Source organism: Pseudophryne corroboree, chromosome 5 (genome assembly GCF_028390025.1).
Source record: "Pseudophryne corroboree isolate aPseCor3 chromosome 5, aPseCor3.hap2, whole genome shotgun sequence".
Classification (NCBI taxonomy): Eukaryota; Metazoa; Chordata; class Amphibia; order Anura; family Myobatrachidae; genus Pseudophryne; species Pseudophryne corroboree.
In genome coordinates, this window is record NC_086448.1 from 121,364,572 (window position 1) to 121,387,495 (window position 22,924).

Genomic DNA, 22,924 nt, shown 5'->3' on the forward strand with positions numbered 1-22,924 from the left:
TGTGTCTGCTGCTAATATAGACTGGATGATAATGAGATGAAATCAATATATATGTATATATAATATCACTAGTACTGCAGCCGGACAGGTATATATTATATATTTATTATGTAATGACTGATGACGGACCTGCTGGACACTGTCAGCTCAGCAGCACCGCAGACTGCTACAGTAAGCTACTATAGTAGTATGTATAAAGAAGAAAGGAAAAAACAACAACCACGGGTAGGTGGTATACAATTATGGATGGACTGCCGAGTGCCGACACAGAGGTAGCTACAGCCGTGGACTAACGTACTGTGTCTGCTGATAATATAGACTGGATGATAATGAGATGAAATCAATATATATGTATATATAATATCACTAGTACTGCAGCCGGACAGGTATATATTATATATTTATTATGTAATGACTGATGACGGACCTGCTGGACACTGTCAGCTCAGCAGCACCGCAGACTGCTACAGTAAGCTACTATAGTAGTATGTATAAAGAAGAAAGAAAAAAACAACAACCACGGGTAGGTGGTATACAATTATGGATGGACTGCCGAGTGCCGACACAGAGGTAGCTACAGCCGTGGACTAACGTACTGTGTCTGCTGATAATATAGACTGGATGATAATGAGATGAAATCAATATATATGTATATATAATATCACTAGTACTGCAGCCGGACAGGTATATATTATATATTTATTATGTAATGACTGATGACGGACCTGCTGGACACTGTCAGCTCAGCAGCACCGCAGACTGCTACAGTAAGCTACTATAGTAGTATGTATAAAGAAGAAAGAAAAAAAAAAAAACACGGGTAGGTGCTAGGTGGTATACAATATTATATATATATTATATACAATTATATATATATATATATAATATATATTAAACTCATAAACTGGTGGTGATTTATTAAACTGGTGGTCAGGTCACTGGTCACACTATCAGCAACTTGCAAGTAGTACTCCTGAGTCCTAAGCAGACAATCACAATATATATTATACTGGTGGTCAGTGTGGTCACAAACAATGGCAGTGTGGCTGGCACTCTGGCAGCAAAAGTGTGCACTGTACGTTATATGTACTCCTGAGTCCTGAGTCCTGCTCTCAGACTCTAACTGCTCCCCACTGTCAGTGTCTCCCCCACAAGTCAGATAATACAGTCACACTATCTCTCTCTATCACTTCAGCAAGTACTAGTAGTAGTAGTACTCCTCCTAATGCTCCCCAAATTACTACTGTGTCTCTCTCTGTCTCACTCTCTTCTCGAATCTCTATAAACGGAGAGGACGCCAGACACGTCCTCTCCCTATGAATCTCAATGCACGTGTGAAAAATGGCGGCGACGCGCGGCTCCTTATATAGAATCCGAGTCTCGCGATAGAATCCGAGCCTCGCGAGAATCCGACAGCGTGATGATGACGTTCAGGCGCGCTCGGGTTAACCGAGCAAGGCGGGAAGATCCGAGTCGCTCGGACCCGTGTAAAAAAACATGAAGTTCGGGCGGGTTCGGATTCCGAGGAACCGAACCCGCTCATCTCTACAATCTACTTTGTGTTCCATCTATCAATTTGAGTGTAAATCATTTTTCTAGCACATTGGGTGGGATGTAATGTCGTCAAAGTTCAGTGGGATGCTGGATGAGCTCATACATGTTTTTAAAGGGGCAATCATGTACGAGCAGGGCCAGATTAAACCTTGGGGGTGCCCTGGGCACTTAAGACAGGGGGGCGCCAATGGAAGGTGGGGGATATATATTAAATTGTGCATACCTCCATATGACAGATTGCTCTCTACCTGGACTTCAATCTTAATATATTATTGGTGTCACCTGTGTTGAACTATTTAATTGATAAGAAAGTTACTTTAACACAGGTAATTGCAATCATAAATGAAGAAGGAAGTCCAGGCAAAGAGCATTTTGTCCCTCCTGGAATGGGTCATGGTGGGAGGTATAGATTGTGTATATTAAATTTAACCAATAGTGTATAATAGTTTTAATTAACCTTAAAAAACACATAGAAAAATAAAATAATTTATCTTGTCACATGCAAGAATAGCAGCAGCCTCTGTACTACTTACACACTGGGACAGGACTCAGGAGGACTCTCTGTGTGTGTCTCGATCTCTAGACCCAAATGGTTTAGTTGCATAACAGTTTACACAGGACTCAGACACCCAGGAGGGGAGGAGGAGAAGCTGGGATCCCTGTGTCACTTACAGCTCTCTCCACCTTCCTATCTTTCCTCTGGTCAGAAAGCTGTGTCGGTAGCTCATAAAACATGATATTCCTGTGTCTCTACCTGCACTGCATACTGTTCTGCTTGCATTCTAGCTCCTGGATCTGCTGCTGCTTAAAAGGTAAAGCTAGTGATGTCAGTGTGCTCTGGCCGGGGGGCCCTCTGACAAACGGGGGCCCGGGGTGCAGTATGCCCTGAATCCCCCCCCCCCTTAATCTGGATATGTGTACGAGGCAAAACCATGCCTTGTAAGTGATTGTCCCTTTAAGAAAACGTCCGAATTTTGTCCGGCATCCTAAACGGCCTCCGAACTAGGATGGCATTACATCCTGCCCATAGTATCTTACATCATTCAGGTGTTAAAAAAGCTTTTTTTCAAACTGATCATGAATCAATGTGTTACTTTTGATAAAATGAATTCTTCAAAAATAATCAAAGATTAATTGAATTAGTTTTAAGGTATGATTGTTGTCTTTAGGAATTTGTATTATTTTATTATTGTTTTTGAATGTATATTTTGCCTTTGTTGAATATGCTATATTTGCCGTAGCCTGTTACTGTATGTACAGAACTTCAACTGTGTTTTTACTGTAGGTACAAGTTCCAAAACAGCTCATGCAGTTTTATGATTTTATTTCTAAGCAGAAAAAGACACTAATCAAACCATGCATTTATGTTAGTACTGTATGTCGATCATTGGTTTGAGTGCTTTAAACCAAGCCACTCAAAGTCAAACCATTCTGGTATTTTGCTTTTTAGTATAGTTAACTGGGAGCGCAATATTCTGGCTCTATTCTTACATTTGAAATGTACTTTAGAGTTAACTATTGCTCTTCTTTTCAATATAACATACAGCATATACTGTACTAAATGTTGGGAAAGCATATGCCATAAAAGTAGTCAGGAAGGATGTAAAAAGAAAATTTCTGTATATTAATGTACTGTATATACTCCTTTGATGTTATGGTGAGATATCGTGCAACTGACCCAGTAGCGGATCTTGCCACGGACAAGCAGGACTTTTGCCCGGGGCGCCGCCTTCCGGAGGGCGCCGGCGCCATCTGGAGGGCGCTGCACCATGGCAAGATCCGCCACTGTGCCCCCCGCTGTGCCCCCCGCTGGTCCCCCGCTGCGAAGGGAACCAGACGCTACGCATCTAGTTTCCCTTTGTGGAGAGGACCATGACGTCATCGCACACTGCACAGCATTGTGGCAGAGACGCTAGGGGTCATAATTGACCACTAGTGTCTATGCTGTGCTATTGGAGAGACGTCATGACTGACGTCTCTCCCATAGATCAGAGGAGAGGAGAAGAGCGGTGCTGGCGGAGGTCTGCAGAGGTCTGATCGTAAGTATAAATTTTTCTTTTTTTTATCCTTTCAGCGGCGCTTCAAGGGGGGGAAATGGGGGCGTAACTGACCACGCCCCATATGAAGCCACGCCCCTATATTTTTGCCCGGGGCGCCACAAGGGCAAGAACCGGCCCTGAACTGACCACAGCCATCTTTATTCCTTAAAGTTGCAATATTCAAAAAATATTGGCTTATAATAACACTAAATATTGCTGTCTTAAAGACAGCACCCAATTTAACAGAGCAACAAAGGACCTGATCCATGTTGGTAACTAAAGCAAAACAAAGCAATTGTTACACTGCTGGTGGGTCAGATGTAACATGTGCAAAGAGATTTAGATTTGGGAAGGGTGTGATAAAAAAGTGAAATCTAAATCGCAGTGTAAAAATAAAGCCGTCTAACATTTGTGGGCTACATGCACAAGTAGCCAGTACTGTATTAACCCTGCACAGAAAAATATAAATCGTAAGGAGGTAATTCAATTACTGTAGTTGCTTTTTTGCTTTGCTTACAAACCTGAACAAAACAGGCCCACAGTGCAAATGCTTTAAACGGTATACTTGCCTACTCTCCTGGAATGGCCAGGAGGCTCCCGAAAATCAGGTGGTGCTCCTGGCCCTCCAGGAAAGGTAGGTAAGTCTCCTGGAACCTGCCTCACCCCACAAGTCTCCCTCAGCCCTCTGAGCCATCCTTGAAAGTGTGTGGTCCGTGGAGGCCAAAAACGTGATTCATGCTGAATCGTGTCATCATAGCCCCGTCCATGATATACAGTGACAGTAAACACACATCCACGCCCCCATACCACCCAGCCATGGTGAGGCCACACCTCCTGTTGTACCGTCCTGCCTGCCCCCTCCGGCATGGGGCAGCCAGACAGTCTGTAAGTATGATAAACAGCCCTATATCATAACTGGCGACTCTAGCTGAATGCAAGAGAGATTCACTGATACAGTGATTATCTGGACCCTGACCCCCTGAGAGTCTATCAGTCTCACTGAGGCTGAGCTGGCTGTCTGCAACACAGTGATGATGTTGTCATTCTCCACTCACCATGGAGATAACACTGGGGAAAATGAGAAAAAGGATGTGTTCTACAAAACATTGGCTGCAGCTTTCGAGCATACTGATGGCCAGTGGCGTAACTAGAAATTTTTCTCCCCCAAGCCAAAAAATTCTTCGGCGCCCCCCCCCCCCCCCCCATAATTGGCACTAGGAAAGGGACAAACATGTGCGCGCCGAAGGCGCGCGACGCCAAAAAGGGTCGTGGTTTTGTTTAAATGGGCGCGGCTTCGCATAAAGAGGCGTGGCATTGCAGGAATAGACTACCTTATACCCCAGTTTTGCAACCTGCACGCCCAGACGTTAGCCACCACAGGAAAGAAAAATAATCCTGATTCATGCCCCTTCCATTATTTGTCATTTTTCCTCCTTATAGTAATGCCCAGTATACATTATGCCACATACTGCAAAGGCCCTCAGACATTATGCCACACACAATAATGCACATGACACAATATGCACACACCGTAATGCCCCCGACACATTATGCCACACACCGTAATGTCTGTGACACATTATGACAGGAATCGCAATGCCCGTTATACATTATGCTACACACTGCAATGCCCCTGATACATTATAGCACATACCACAATGCCCATGATATAGTATACCACACACCGCAATGTCCGTGATACATTATGACACACACCGCAATGTCCGTGATACATTATGACACACACTGCAATGAACCTGAGACATTATACCACATACCACAATGCCCATGATATAGTATACCACACACCGCAATGTCCGTGATACATTATGACACACACCGCAATGCCCGTTATACATTATGCCACACTGCAATGACCCTGAGACATTATACCACATACCACAATGCCCGTGATATAGTATACAGACACCGTAATGCCTGACACATTATGCCACACACCGCAATGCCCATTATACATTATGCCACACACTGCAATGACCCTGAGACATTATACCACATACCACAATGCCCGTGATCTAGTATACCATACACCGTAATGCCTGTGACACATACCGCAATGCCCGTTATACCCTATGCCACACTGCAATGCCCCTGAGACATTATACCACATACCACAATGCCCGTGATATAGTTTGCCACACACCGTAATGCCTGTGACACATTCTGACACACACCGCAATGTCCGTGATACATTATGCCACACACCGTAATGCCCATTACACATTAAGTCCTACATTAAGGCTTCTAATTACTTTTAAATTACCTGCTCGTTGCCAGGGGTTTCATGCTCTTGGTTCCATGCACGGTGCCAGGGGTTTTCATGCTCAGGGTGTCATGCTCGTTGCCAGGTGTTTCATGCACTCGGTGTCATGCTCGTTGCCAGGGGTCTCATGCACTGGGTGTCATGCTCATTGCTAGGGGGTAGTGCTTGTTGCTAGGGCTGTGCTCCCAGTGCCACATATGTCCTCAGTGCCAGATATTCCCCCACGGTGCCAGGTACTCACATGCCCCCAGTGCCAAATATAGCCTCTCCCCCCAGTGCCACATATGCCCCCAGTGCCAGATATTCCCCCACAATGCCAGGTGCTCACGTGCCCCCAGTGCCAAATATAGCCCCCCATGTGCCAGGTACACATACAGTGCCATATATGCCCCCTCAGTGCCTCCCCAGTGCCATATATGCCCCCTCAGTGCCCCCCAGTGCCATATATGCCCCCTCAGTACCCCCCAGTGCCATATATGCCCCCTCAGTGCCCCCCCAGTGCCATATATGCCCCCTCAGTGCCCCACCAGTGCCATATATGCCCCCTCAGTGCCATATATGCCCCCTCAGTGCCTCCCCAGTGCCATATATGCCCCCTCAGTGCCATCTATGCCCTCTCAGTGCCCCCCAGTGCCATATATGCCCTCAGTGCCCCCCAGTGCCATATATGCCCCCTCAGTGCCCCCCGCAGTGCCATATATGCCCCCTCAGTGCCATATATGACCCCTCTGTGCCCCCCAGTGCCATATATGCCCCCTCAGTGCCCCCAGTGCCATATATGCCCCCTCAGCGCCATATATGCCCCTCAGTGCCACCCCAGTGCCATATATGCCCCCTCAGGCCATATATGCCCCCTCAGTGCCCCCCCCCCTGTTCCATATATGCCCCCTCAGTGCCCCCCCAGTGCCATATATGCATACCTCCCGCAGTGTCCCGCGATGGGGGGGGCAGTTGGGAGGCTCCTACAGTCACTGCTCTGCATAGCAGAGCAGTAGTGAATAGACGCTGTGCGCATGCGTACAGCGTCTATTCAGCGCAGACAGTGGGAGAGAGGGCATGCCAGCAGCTCACAGAGCGCTGGGCATGCCCCCTCAGTGACGAAACCACGCCCCCTTTTCATAGGACACGCCCCCCGACACGCCGGAGACTCAGAGGGACACAGGAGAGGCGCACGCTGTGCCCTCCGTGTCCCTACTTCACAGCGGGGGGCTAGTGACAACAGATTGACATGCGGACGTTCGTCCGCATGTCAATCTGCTCTAAATCAGTGGCGGCGCCCCCGCAGCCCCTCGCCCCCAAGCCACCGCGAGGGCTGCGGGGGCAGTAGTTACGCCACTGCTGATGGCTACAAGAGTGGCTGCATAATTAAGGATGTATGATTAATTACCAATAATCTCTGCCCTTTGAAGTGTGCTTATTTACTGGAGAAGTGTGCTCCATTACAATGTATGTGTGCTTTACAGCAGGATGTGTGTGCTTCACTACAAGGTTGTCAAGAACACCTATTTGTTGTGTATACAGTGGTGAATTTCCCATTAGGTACGTGAGGCATGTGCCTAGGGGTGGCATTTGTTTGGGGGTGCCACTTTGTTGCTTGTGTTGGTACTGTCAGTCCGAAATGTACCAGTAACTGCAAAATATTACCACTATATTGTACCATATGCCATCTCGAAGGGTTTGTAAATTAGTAGGAGTCGCAAAGACTGCCCCTGTAAGCTTTCCTACTGTACTTAGTAAATTTGTATAAGTATAGTAATTAAAAATAAAAAAGTGTCATAGTGGCTTTTTTTATTTTTCTATTAAATTAGCTATCATCAAATGAAAGTTTATAACCAAATAATAAAAATAATAAAATTAGGCAAGGGGGCCAGCCGTTGCTACAGAATAATGAGCGGTTAGGTTCATGAAATTATTTGTGCAGTTGTGCCAAAAACTGTTTTTGTTTGACTACTCTGGTTCAAACAGAAAATGTGTCTGTGTGAAGACGTCTCTAGATTGAACCAAAAAGGTCAACATTTACAAAAATGTTAAATTGGTTCCATTTAGTTTGATATTTATGTTCAATAATTAGTGTTTGTCAAAGCTAACTTCTGAAACCACACTACAAGTATTTACAAATTAGCAGCCAAGACAATTGTGTGCAACTAACCCGCCCATTTTTCTGAAATGGTTCTGGTAATTGCCTAGGGTGACTTGCATAAGCATTGTTGGTTGGCCCACAGGGGTACATGGGAAACCCCCTGTGGGCCCAGCTACTTAGGGGCCCACCTCTTCTTCTAGGGATCAGGTTCCAGACTGTGCATTTGAATTATACATATACACGTATTACCTTATACTGCACAGGACTATGGTCTATTTTCTACAGTGCATTGCTGTTATTATCTGGTACATTGTCACGTATGCACTAGCAGTGTTTACTATTATATACAGGGTGATTCAAATGATGTGGTACACCCTTTTGTTTCAAAAACTTTGCAGAAAACTGAATACTCCAGTAAGGTATGGGTGAGATGGGCTATCTTTTTAAGGTATGTACCAAACATGGGCGCCATCTTGAATCTAAATCAGCTTTCCCATTTTCTGCACAGTTTGTGAAACAAAAGGATGTACTGCGACTTTTGAATCACCCTGTATATATTTATCAAGGGGCCCAGACCATTCACTCTCTAATGGTTAGGCAAACCATTGTGCTGGCTGGCCACACCCCTTCTTGAAACTGGGCACACCCCTAAACATGGGCCCCTACCACTGCATTCCCACGGTGGGTCCTTCATGCCCCAGTCAGACCCTGTGCAAAAGACACTTGTTGATTGACACAGAGGACAAACACCACCTATATAAGGTACCGTATACGATTGCTGCTCTCTACCACTACCATCACGTCATCCTCTCTTCAAACCATAAGCAAATCATATATCATCCAACCAAAACTCATATCTCATAAAGTGTAAGTATATTGTAGGTTGCTACGGTAACTGTACAGTTGTGCATGTAGCACAATTTTGTTAAATGAGTAGAAATGTATTCTCTTTGAGTATTTGACATGTGAAAGTAACATTTCCAATGACACTATATATTACACGCCTTTTCTTATTTTCTCAGTTGCCATACAAAGATGAAAAACGCAAACCAAGAAAAGAAAGGTGAATTTCTATATCTTACTAATGTCCCGAATGGAATCTGCTTTCCACATTTGTCAATTACCTGTAAATAACGATCATGTAATGGCATTTTATAATTACACATTTCAGCTTTAAATTCATTTATACATTAGCCCAGGTTGCTGATAAATATAGCGCTTTATTGAAAAGATTTATCACATGATTTGGCATTGTCAATGAGTACACACGTTTACAGGGTTTAAAATTAACAGGTGCTTAATTGGCTTTTTTTAAATACAGATTTTCATAGATAAATGTAAGTACCAGTTTGTGTTAATTTGTTGCAGCTTTTATTTGAAACAATGTCACTGGTGCCCATAACAATTTATTTTTAAACAAAAATTAGACAGACATATTAAATATACATTGTCAAAGTAACATAACTTAATCATGAACTGGCCCATACAAATGTGAGATACAGTAAGAGCACTTGTCTAGTTGAATCAATAAACAATCAATAGTGATAGTCACAACGTACAGTATACTATGGTAGACTTTCTTAAAATGTTTGATCTGTTTACATATATTATTTTAAAAGGGGTTGGGCTTTACCAAGCCAATTACATAATTTAACACCATCATGTGTTATTTAATCAGTGTGCTTTCCAGTCCAATGATGGTGCCATGTTACTGGATGTGAAGAAATTATGTGATGAAATCTATATGAAATGAAGTACCGCTCACTTTGGTCAGGAAATCTATCTGGCTCAGTCTCTTCTGGCAGAAAGCATTAAATTATAGGGGAGTTCCTTTTCTTAAGTAGACAGATGAAAGTGTTGCCATAATCCACCATTTTTCCTTTGGTCTCAGCATTCATAGCAATGCCCAGATCTCATAACGGTCAGGAAAAAAACTGAGATTGTAAAACCGATAAGTTAGTAATATTAATATTAGCTTTTATCTACAAAGATCTGGCACAAAGGGCTCATGAAGCCTAGAAATTACATAAAATGGTTCAAAACAGAATATAAGTATGGCCCTGCCCAAATGGTCTTACACTCTAGATACACATGGTGGGGGAATAACAGCATGGCCCTGCCCAAATGGTCTTACACTCTAGGAACATGTGATACATATGGTGGGGGAATAACAGCATGGCCCTGCCCAAATGGTCTTACACTCTAGGAACATGTGATACATATGGTGGGGGAATAACAGCATGGCCCTGCCCAAATGGGCTTACACTCTAGGAACATGTGATACATATGGTGGAGGAATAACAGCATGGCCCTGCCCAAATGGTCTTACACTCTAGGAACATGTGATACATATGGTGGGGGAATAACAGCATGGCCCTGCCCAAATAGTCTTACACTCTAGGAACATGTGATACATATGGTGGGTGAATAACAGCATGGCCCTGCCCAAATGGTCTTACACTCTAGGAACATGTGATACATATAGTGGAGGAATAACAGCATGGCCCTGCCCAAATGGTCTTACACTCTAGGAACATGTGATACATATGGTGGGGGAATAACAGCATGGCCCTGCCCAAATGGTCTTACACTCTAGGAGCATGTGATACATATGGTGGAGGAATAACAGCTGTTGCTGCAGGTGGAGTAGATGCATGTGGCTATAGTAAGGCAGCAGCATTATCAGCCACCAGTCATAATGCAGCCATTGCAGTGCAGCTAGCTATGGTCAGCTAACCATGATGTGGCACAGTTGGAATGAAGAAAGACAATGGAAGGAGAAGACAGGAAACATAAACCAGTTACTCTTAGTATACAGTTTATTACTCATTTATCACCTTAGAAAACATTGAAGCTCCCTCACATATAGTAATGATGAAATAGTTCATATAATATTTCATTATAGTACATTCTTAATATTTATTTCTGGATAAATCCCTCATCTTGTAAATGATGTCACTATGAAGTTTATATATTACAACAACTGCATTGAGCACAATATTAATTTTGAGTTCTCCAAGGTGTGGATTTCTAGCTGCTATCACTGGAGGCGTGAGTGAGTTCATTGGCAACTGTGGTTGTTATGCCAGTTTGGGGTAATGAGGTTGATCCATAAAGAAATGCCTGTAGTTGTCCTGGAAATGTTCTGCAGCTGCTCAACCTGCCTCACACCTCGCCACCACACTGACTTCTCCCATCAAGCAACCCCCCCTCTATGTCCCCCCCACTTCCATATTTACCCCATTCCCAGCAGACGGTCTTCCTCTCTTAGGTACTGCATGTCCCATCTCTTCTCTCAGTGGCAGCCAGTGCTGCACACACCCAGGAAACACTGGCGTAGCTACCATAGGTGCAGGAGATGCAGCTGCTACGGGGCCTAAGAAGCCTGCAGGGCCCGTAGCTCGCCTGCACCCTGTCATGCTACAGCACAAAGCAGCCAGGTCGCGGAAGAGACACTGGTCAATGGTCTGCTGGAGGAGGGAAAGACGTGATGGCCCAGCAGTCCCAAACTCCCCTCGCATCGCGGGGCCCCCGAGCGTGCATTTGGCACTTTTCTGGGTGTGCAGTGTTGCTGGCGGGTAAGTGCCGGCCGCGGGCACCGCTTCTGCTGTTCAGTGCAGGAAGGGGAGGGTGCGCTGGGGGCCCCGGGGATATTGTGCTATGGGGCCCCCAAAGGTGTAGCTACGCCCCTGCAAGGAAATTAGGAGAAATTAGGCATTACAGGGATGCCTGGGTTTCAGAGATGAGGCTTAATTACAATCTAAATCCTATGTTACCTTTTTATTTATCAGTACAAATATCAAGTGTTCTTTTTGCTGTTCTATCCAAAAACACAATAGACACCCCTGCACACCAAATAGTTCAAACACATATTTGGTTTCTATCAAGTGTTTAGCTTTATTCTAGAACTCGATTAAATAGACAAAGGCAATTTTCTGTTTTTTCACAGTCCAGGCAAAGTATTGGAATCAGAAGATTATTATAAAGAAATCTATTCCAACCATTCAGTGTCAATAAATAATCCCAAAACACATGATGGTTTTTCTGCCATGGAATTTTCAATCCTAACCCCAACTAAGAGGTAATGAATGCTTTTTTTGTTAGAGCAAAGTGATGCTAGTCACACAATGAGTGCTGTTCCTCATACTAGCCAGATAGAAGAGATTAGTGCTACGTTAGTGTTCTAGTGAGAATGTAGAAGTGCTGCTGCAGAGAGCGCTGCATTGTTTGGCATGGGCTGTTTCTAGGTTGGTACTGACAGTGCAGTGGGGCTTGAAAACCATGGTAACTGTGGGGCACAAACAACGTTCTGGAGTTCTGTTATTTTTAGAAGAATATTAATTGAATTTAAAGTCTTAAATAGAGTTACATTTTATTATGAACTCATTAACTCATTAATGAAATAATTACAGGTATTTCTATATTTTTCCGTGAATGGCTTCCTCCTTTGGAAGAGGGCATATTTTAAAAATCTGTACTTGTGCCATGATTCCTAGAAATTGCCCTGTTGCTTGCTTTAAAAAATGAAGATGAATCAATGAAAAGCAGAGCCAGATTTATAACCTAGAGGCCTCAAGGTTAGATAAATGTGTCTTTCCAAACTACAGGTTGAGTATCCCTTATCCAAAACGCTTGGGACCAGAGGTTTTTTGGATATGGGATTTTTCCGTATTTTGGAATAATTGCATACCATAATGAGATATCATGGTGATGGGACCTAAATCTAAGCACAGAATGCATTTATGTTACATATACACCTTATACACACAGCCTGTAGGTTATTTTAGCCAATATTTTTAATAACTTTCTGCATTAAACAAAGTGTGTGTACATTCACACAATTCATTTATGTTTCATATACACCTTATATACACAGCCTGAAGGTCATTTAATACAATATTTTTAATAACGTTGTGTATTAAACAAAGTTTGAGTACATTGAGCCACAGAAAACAAAGATTTCACTATCTCACTCTCACTCAAAAAAGTCCGTATTTCGGAATATTCCGTATTTCGGAATATTTGGATATGGGATACTCAACCTGTATACTGAAAATATGGGAACTAGGCAGGAAGTATGCATTTCAAAAGTAGAGCAGGATAACATGCAGAATGGGTGGAGCGAGTGACGTTTTAGACCTAAGAATAAGCGAGCTAATGCCATCATTCAGCGAGAGAGATTGCCATAACATCAGCTGGATCATCAATTAAGTATCCAAGGCTTCTACGTATGGCCCAGCAGGCTCTGTGGGCCTAAATTACACTTACCCATTTCTATGTGTTTTTTCTATTAGCAAACAGTGGTGGGGAGGAGCCCAATTAGTATCGTACCTGAGGCCCCTTTGGGCTCTTTATCAGGCTCTGCTTTAAAGTATGTATACCCATGCACAAAGTTTGCAGAATTACTGAAAAAAGAGAAAATGCAGATGCACACTCTATGGTACTAAGCACTGCTAAACAGAATAATTATAATAAACTCTGTAATCTACCATAGAGCAAAATTGAGGTGCTTAGAATCATGTTTGGCCAAAAATATGGGCCCACAATCTGAGACCAGGTGACCTCATCTTGTGGGTATCTAACACTAAAGTTCAAGTACAGGGTATGAACCTCAGAACAGGTCTAACGCCCCAAGGCATCACACTAATGAGAGGATTAAGTGTTACAGTACATAAATAAGGAGTAGCAGCTATGTGTTAGGAGTATTACGTAGGTGAGGGGCAGTAATTAGAATGCTAAAAGGTTTTACAGTATAACGAAAAGTAAATGAACCAGCGCTAGCTATAAAAATTACATACATAGGACGGTTTGCTTCATATAAAAAAAATCACAATTTATTCCATTGATATATAGTAAAACATATAAATTTGTATTGTAAATACAATCAGAATTAAAAAATTATATAACCCCCCTTATGTTGGATCTCTACTGTATGTCCACACATATAGCTCTATATGTAGTTCCAAAAGTTTTTGCTCCTGATGAAGCTGGACTTTTATTAACCAGTGAAACGTGTTGAGCTTCTTTAATCAACCACCCGGATCCCACTCTACCTCTTTGCATCCATTTGGATCGTTTGGCATTTCCACCACTATACTCTGGACCACAGCTCTGGTAAATCCAAAATGGACTATTCCTAAGGCTGATGCAATACCAAGGGATCACCTTTCAACACTATTGTTCTATAGTGAGTGCATTTGATTGGAGGTTGTCCTAGCCAAAACAACATTTGTAATTACATACACAGCTATATGTGTGGACATGCAGTAGAGATCTGACACATGGTGGTGTTATATAATTTTTTATTCTGATTGTATTTACAATACATATTTCTATGTTTTACTATATATCTATGGAATAAATTGTGATTCTTTTATATGAAGCAAACCATGCTATGTAATTTTTACAGCTAGCGAGGGTTCATTTACTTTTCTTTTATACTATATATACCAGGGGATCTGACCATCCCCATACCAGCTGCTATTGGCTGTGCACTTGCACAATTCTTTTGTATTTTGTCGTTAAAAGGTTTTACATTGGTTGAAAAATAATTAGGTGCTAAAAAAGTGCTAAGCACCTAATTGGCAGTGCTTGGTACTATAGAGTGTGCATCTGCATTTTCTCTTTTTATGTGTGGAACTAAAAGCCTCAGCAAGGCGCACCTCTTATTGGCCCTCATTCCAAGTTGATCGTAGCAGGAATTTTGTTAGAAGTTGGACAAAACCATGTGCACTGCAGGGGAGTCAGATTTAACATGTGCAGAGAGAGTTAGATTTGGGTGTGGTGTGTTCAATCTGCAATCTAAATTGCAGTGTAAAAATAAAGCAGCCAGTATTTACCCTGCACAGAAACAAAATAACCCTCCCAAATCTAACTCTCTCTGCACATGTTATATCTGCCCCCCCTGCAGTGCACATGGTTTTGCCCAACTGCTAACAAAATTCCTGCTGCGATCAACTTGGAATGAGGGCCAGTATACTGTATTCAGAATTAGTGTGTTGAAAAACATGAAAGTGACGGTGGAGTTTGGCATTAGTTCCCAAATGTTGTCATTTGGAGTCAATATTAACTGCAAAATTTCAGCTGTCTGAGTTAATATTTTCTGTTTCTGGCAAGGACCTCAAAGTTTCGAATTTTCTAGTAAAAATTGTGAAAATTACGTGTTTTTGAAGTTTGTTTGGTCCAACCTCAAAGTTGGCATGGAGGTCATAAAAGTGATCTTTGGGTCTCCCAATGTACAAATAAAAATTGCCATGACCTGAGAATCATTTGTGTTTGGTGTGAAGAGGTCATTGAAAATGGCAAAAGTAGTGAAATTCTGAGGATTTTCTACGAAATCAAGTCTTGCCTTGTGCCGCCTTTAGCTCATGCTATACTTACTGTGTGACTCAGAACCCACAACTTGAAGGTATCTACACTTGGTGTTCAGTCCCATGCCCAACCCAGCCTCCCTACCATGTGGTCATATGGACAAAATTGGTTAAAGTCAGATTCGGCTTTAAAGAAGACACATACTGTATAAGTAAGTACAGTATGTGTAAGGTAAGTATATGATCATAATCAGTGTTTATATTGTGAATTGGAATTTGCTATCAAAATTAGGTATTTGCTTCCTTGATTACAGAGTGGCCCAAATTAAGCCATCTCTTGCTTCAGCTTCAACGACTCTCCTGGAAGCATCTGTGACTAGTTGCATAGTGCACTCAAGTGCCTGATTGTGGCAGGGATAAGCCTCAAAGTCTAAAGTCACAGGGACATCTCTTTTCTGAAGCATTTCTTCCAATAATGTTGTGTCAACATAGTTAAGAACCAGAGGAGATGTAATCTGACATGAATTCCAGTCAATCATATCAATGTAGTCAGTGCAATCACAGTTCAATTTAGGTATGGGTGGTTTTTTGTACGTCATGACAGCACATTATCTAGAGAAAAACAGGGTGCCAAGAACTTCCAAAGAACCATTAGAGAAGAGCTTTTCTCTCTTGTTAAGGAACCATGTTCACAATACATTGGACATGTCTTACCAAGGTCAGGATGTAGTGCTTACATATTAAAAAGTATTTATACTTACATTGATGAGAAGGTCCATGGGGGCGTGATATATATTCATGTCATTGGCTGCGACAGGAAGAACATGAACACTGGCCTGCATGGAGGTGTCATCAGACTCCTGGAAAGTAGACTTAGAAGGACTCTTCAGTGGGTCATCTGCCTTCTTCATTTGAATGAACTGCCACCTCGTCACCTTTTCATCCATGTCGATGGTGAAACTTCTGACCCAAGGGGTTTCTCTGGCCCCATCAGGAAGCTTTTGAGTGGTTGTGAGGACCTTTCCATTGTGAAATTTCGGTCTATTGATATTTCTCCAACATAGACCTTTCTCTTCTAAGTACAGATCAACAGTATTTGTTTCATATTGCTTCTGCTATTAAAGCCGGGGAGGTTCTCGATGATCTCAAGTCTAAGCCAGATGACATTAGTCATGCACGATGGCTAACTACAGCCAACAGAATCTTGAGGCTTTATGTGTCCTCCCACCAGCCCAACACATCTTTAAATTGCTTGTGAACTTCATCTTGAAGGTTTGTGCTCCAACCTGGTTCCGGATCAAAGTGCAATCAATCAAAGATGTTGCTCACCATGTGTGACAGTATATACAATCATCGAGGTACTTACCAAAGGAGTACAAGACTGTCATCGATAACGTCGTAGCCAATAATGCTTATTTTGCATTACTTGACAACATTTTGTTGGCTATGTTAACAGATGAAAGATACAATATATGAGAGCTGGCAGTGTTAAGAATACTTACCACCCACAGGTAACCTGAGACTGATGAGATCCGAAAGTGCTCCATAACTTTATGTGGTGAGTTCTGAGTCACCCAGTAAGTATAGGGTTGGCTAAAGGCTGCACAAGACATGACTTGATTTCTTCGAAAATACCCAGATTTTCACTACTTTTGCCATTTTCAGTGACATCTTCACACCAGTCACAAATGATTCTCAGGTCATGGCGATTTTTACTTGTATACTAGCTGTTCTACCCATTTTTCACAAGGGAGTTTCTGATTTTCACAGTTGTACCTATACATGAGTGTTAATAATTTGGTAAATCTATAGAGAGTTTGGGTTGCAATATTATGCCCTTATCACCCCCTTAGGGGAGGTTTAATAAAATACTAATTACGTAGTTTTCCTGTTTGCCACCTGAAGAATACCTATGTTAAATTTCAGCTTCCTAACATATCAGGAAGTAACATAATTAGTGATGAGTCCATCAGTCAGTGAGAGATATGGTAAAAAGTGTCAGGACCATTTTTGTCATTTATGAAATTCTGCAATCCAAATTTTGATCCGATTGTCCATTTGGGCGTTATTGTTCACGCAACGCAAGCCACGCATCGGTAATGACGTCATTATGTCAACCCCTTTTCATCCCCTTAGGGGAGGTTTATTAAAATACTAGTTACATAGTTTTCCGATTTCCCACCTGAAGATTACTGATGTTAAATTTCAGCTTCCTAACATATCGGGAAGTAAGAGAATTAGTGATGAGTCCATCAGTCAGTCAGTCAGTGAGTGAGGGTTTTCGCAGTTATATATATAGATTGGGAGACCCAAAGATCACTTTTATGACCTCCATGCTCATTTTTGAGGTTGGACCGACCACACTTCAAATACACATAATTTTGTAAATTTTTGCTAAAAATTCAAAACTTTAAGGTGCTTCAAAGAACAGAAGATATTAACGAAGAGGGTTGAAATTTTGCACAGTTAATACTGACCCCAAATGGCAACTTTTGGGCACTAAGGCCAAACTCCACTACCACTTTTGTGTTTTTCGACCCACCCTAGTGTGCAATCTAAGGTGCCCCCACCCCCCATAGGTTAGCCTAAATATCAGCCTGGTGCTGCATAAATGATGATAAAGGAAAATGGCTGAATATCTGGACTGCACAGTTTCCTGTAGATAAAATAGCAAAATATGACCATACATACAGTACATACAGATATGTTTATTTGGAATACTACTGTATTTACCAGAATAATAGATTGAAGCTGATAAATGATGATGTGGTGATATTTGATGCTCTAAAATAATGATTTCCTTAAATGGATACTGTGCATAGGTTTAAGCTTGTGAGGTATGTATCTGGGATGCAATAAGGTTGCTGGCAGTCAGGATACCGATGGCGGAATCCCGACCGCTGACAATGCCGCCAGCCGGAATCCCGGCTAACAGGGGCTATTCCCACTTGTGGGTGTACATGACACCCATAGAACCAAGCCTGCAGAGTGGCGAGCACATCGAGACTGCAAGGGGACTCTTTCTGCTCGCCACACTGCCGGCATATTGGCAGCCGGGATGACTATTGTCGGAATACCGACGGCTGGCATCCCGGCTGCTGGTATATCATACTGAACCCGTGCAATATTTATCCGAATAATGAAAATAAAATAGAAAAAAACTAATATTTGCATACATTAAATATCATTTTTCTGACATACCAAATCTAAATTTGTGGACTTTATATATCTGATTATTCTTATATGTTAATACATGTGCATCATGAAATTCAGTACTTTTTGACATCATATTACTGTACCTGTAAGATAATTCTAATTCACCAGTAACACAAAATAAATTTCATCTTTGTCAGTTGTTCTGGAAGACAAATACTGCAGAATCACTGCAATACAAAAATGGCAAATTTGAGTCTAACTTTCTTGCATTGTTAATTTTCACAAATTGCGCTTTTTGAAAATGTTACTTTGATTTTTTTTTCTATGATTACAGTTGTTGTGCACATGCCATTTAGCTAGCCCTGCATAAGTACATTATAATTGCTCTGTTATTTATTAAGATTTTCAATAATTGTCCAATATGTAAGTAATAGATATTGCGCATTGCCAAAAATGTACAGGATCTGCAAAGAAGATTTCTTGTGATGTTTTTATCTTCCAAATCCACATGCAGTAAGCAGAAAGAGGTTGCTTGTGACTAAATAATGATATTTTCTTCCAGATCTTCCACTGCAGATGACCCACAGCAAACAAATCAAATGGAAGAGAACCCATATGACTATAGGAAACTGCTCCGAAAAACATCTCAGCGTGATCGCCTTATGCATCATTTATAACTTTATTATTAGGTTATTATTTCATTATTACTGTACCGATTTGCGTTGTTTGGGTATGTGATGCTTTATTATATAAAATGACATGCAGCAATTTATTAGATTAGTTCATTTGAACTATAACTATGCAAAAATATGTTTATACAGTGCATTATTTACAAGGACGTCCATGATTTTTGAACATGTTTTTATAAGTTTGATATTTTATATGGATTGGGTTCTTCCCATTCAGGCCATTCTCTCTATATTGTGCTAACTCCATTACTTGTCTTTTCCTTTGCATTTGCCATTTTCTGGTAGTTGCCCTGGATGGCAGAGTTCAAATGATAGATTGCAGGCAGATTCAGCAGTACTTTAAATACAGTATGTACAAGGCAACATGTCCCCAGTGTTTTAGGAAGAGGGTAAGAGGGTAGGAGCGCGTATATATCAATGCACAACCACACATCCCATTGTGGTACTGTATCGGCAGGAGGCAACAACATCCGAGTTTGACGGAGGTGCAGGATGCCGGATGTTTTTTAAAGTGGCAGTTATTTATAAGGCAAAAGCATGCCTTGTACATGACTGCTGCTATATACAAAAAGTCTGAGAATATTCTGTCGTAAATTCACTATATATTTATGTGGTATATCTGTTACATATATAAAAAAAAAAATATATATATATAATAAATATATATATGTGTGTGTGTACTGTATACATATATATAATTCCATAAATAGCTGGCACTCATGGACTAAAAAACGGACAATACTCAAGTACTTGCTGTCAACGTTTCGGGATTTTATTCCCTTTGTCAAGACCGGTGGTCTTGACAAAGGGAATAAAATCCCGAAAATCCCGAAACGTTGACAGCAAGTACTTGAGTATTGTCAGTTTTTTAGTCCATGAGTGCCAGCTATTTATGGAATTCTATGCTATTGAAAACCAGGGCACCGTGGCAGTTATCTACTTACAGCAGAGTGCCGGACACAAGCTGCATTGTATGTATATATATATATATATATATATATATATTCATAAAACCTCTGCGCCTTCAGTGCCATGACAGTGACTGATAATTCAGTGTAAATCTTTATAAGTTAAATGTGTACAGAACATCAGAGGAGAGAATGTCCGTAGCGGTGTCTTTCTTGGAAATCGTTTCTCTGTCCTTTGTTCCTTATGCGGATGCATTCATCAACTGTTGTGGTCACATGGGCAGACAAAGGATTGTATAAATAATATGCACTTCTTCTTATAAAGGGGGTAATTCCAAGTTGATAGCAGCAGGATTTTTGTTAGCAGTTGGGCAAAACCATGTGCACTGCAGGGGAGGCAGATATAACATGTGCAGAAAGAGTTAGATTTGGGTGGGTTATTTTGTTTCTGTGCAGGGTAAATACTGGCTGCTTTATTTTTACACTGCAAATTAGATTGCAGATTGAACACACCACACCCAAATCTAACTCTCTCTGCACATGTTAAATCTACCTCCCCTGCAGTGCACATGGGCCCTCATTCCGAGTTGTTCGCTCGTTAGTTTTTTTTCGCAACGGAGCGATTAGTCGCAAACTGCACATGCGCAATGTTCGCAGTGCGTCTGCGCCAAGTAAATTTGCTAAAAAATTTGGTATTTTACTCACGGCTTAACGACGAAATTTCTTCGTTCTGGTGATCGGAGTGTGATTGACAGGAAGTGGGTGTTTCTGGGCGGAAACTGGCCCTTTTATGGGTGTGTGCGGAAAAACGCTGCCGTTTCTGGGAAAAACGCGGGAGTGGCTGGAGAAATGGGGGAGTGTCTGGGCGAACGCTGGATGTATTTGTGACGTCAAACCAGGAACGAAACTGACTGAACTGATCGCAGTGGCAGAGTAAGTCTCGAGCTACTCAGAAACTGCAAAGAAATTTCTTTTCGCAATTCTGCGAATCTTTCGTTCGCAATTCTGCAAAGCTAAGATTCACTCCCAGTAGGCGGCGGCTTAGTGTGTGCAAAGTTGCTGAAAGCAGCTAGCGAGCGAACAACTCGGAATGAGGGCCATGGTTTTGCCCAACTGCTAACAAAAATCCTGCTGCGATCAACTTGGAATTACCCCCAAAGTGACAAGTGACAGTGTGCAGATTTGCTAAAAAAGGTGCTATGTGCAGATTAGTGAAAGCCACTATAAAAAAACATGTGACTTTAGAGTTTAGACACAAGTGATCAAGAAGTTCACCCTTGTGGTATATATGGGTATAAAATAATAGAGGCAACTCACTTTTTCCGAGGACACTTTCCTGCTGTATGGTCCTCAATGTAAAGTGGGGTGTGTCGTTCATTAGATCGACGTGCATTAGGTCGACATACATTGAGTCGACCACTGAAGGTCAACATGCATAAGGTCAACATGGAAAAAGATCAACATGAGTTTTTGACTGTTTTTGGTGTTGTTTTCTTCGTAAAGTGACAGGGAACCCCAATTAGTGCACCGCATCCCCTCGCATGGCTCGCTTTGCTCAGTATACTTTGGGCATGGTGCCTCGCTCTGCTGCCGCTGCGCTCGGCACAGGTTACCGTTCCCAATTGTAGTCCACGTGGATCGTTAAGTATGAAAAAGGTGAAAAAAATTAAAAAAATTGTGAAAAACTCATGTCGACCTTTTTGCATGTCGACCTAGTACATGTCGCCCTAATCTCCATGTCAACCTAGTGACCATGTCGACCTAATGCATGTCGACCTTCAGTGGTTGACCCAATGTATGTTGACCTAATGCTTGTCGACCTAACGACCGCCTCCCAAAGTGATACCTTAAAACCAAATTTTTCCCAATCAGGAAAAAGAGGAAGCTGATAGTGTGATAACATTTTATCAAATTTTATTCACAATAACACATAAAGATGGGTCGTACAATTTAAAAAAATGTAAAAAAAATGTTTACTTTTTTTGGCAGATTTGCACGAAGTCACTTGTCACTTTATAAGACGAAGTGCACATTATTTATACAATCCTTTGTCTGCCCATGTGACCACACCACTTGATGAATGCATCCACATAAGGAACAAAAGACAGAGGAAAGGATTTCCAAGAAAGACACCGCTACGGGCATTCTCCCCTCTGATGTTCTGTACATATTTAACTTATAAAGATTTACACTGAAATATCAGTCACTGTCATAGCACTGAAGGCGCAGAGGTTTTACTTCGAATGAACATTTTCTTATGACTTACTGGAATATGAGTCAATTGAAAATCTCTTTTGCTGCCACTACACTTTGGAGTGCTGCTAAAGTTATTTATTATTTATTCATTGTTTATATTTAAGCACTATTTATTGTAAATTTCCAAGGTGAAAGCACTTTTTACACCCCTATTCTGTGTGCGTATATACATATATATATATATATATATATATATGTCACCACGATGGTATGTAATGACAGTTGATTTGACCCCTCCGACCAGTGTCAATGATAATATTTTTATATTTTGGTACGGGGCCATTTTTTTCTTCACATGAACTTTGTCACACTGATGTATTTTTGAGAAATTATTGTACAAGAAGGCACCTGTTGCTGTTTTTTTTTTACCCTTCAATTTTCAGTTCTGATCAACAATAGCAGATCGTCTTAATAATTATTTTTGTTCAGTATTCACTACTGAAAGAGAGGGGAAAGGGCCACAGTTAAGTTGTATGCATATTCAGAAAATTAGGTAGAAACAAGTACATTTACAGAGGAGATGGTCCTAACAGAACTCTCAGAGCTCAAAGTGGATATCAATGTTGTCAGATGCTATACATCCCAGGATACTAAAAGAGTTTAAAGGGATCTTATAGCATCATTAGCAGAATTATTCAACCAGACACT

At 41.7% G+C, this 22,924-nt stretch overlaps 1 protein-coding gene across 3 annotated transcripts in view; it reads left to right on the forward strand.

Moving 5' to 3' along the window:
- MYO3A (myosin IIIA) overlaps nucleotides 1–19,717 on the forward strand; it is a 527,514-nt gene extending 507,797 nt beyond the window's left edge. The window contains exons 33-35 of one of the 3 annotated variants that reach the window (XM_063921638.1): nucleotides 8,980–9,020; nucleotides 11,907–12,038; nucleotides 18,986–19,717. In XM_063921638.1, the coding sequence (XP_063777708.1) occupies nucleotides 8,980–9,020; nucleotides 11,907–12,038; nucleotides 18,986–19,100 (288 nt within the window). In that variant the 3' untranslated portion in view covers nucleotides 19,101–19,717. The remainder of the gene's footprint in view (nucleotides 1–8,979; nucleotides 9,021–11,906; nucleotides 12,039–18,985) is intronic. The other 2 variants (XM_063921641.1, XM_063921639.1) reach the window with 2 other exon arrangements.
- The last annotated feature ends 3,207 nt before the right edge of the window (nucleotides 19,718–22,924 follow it).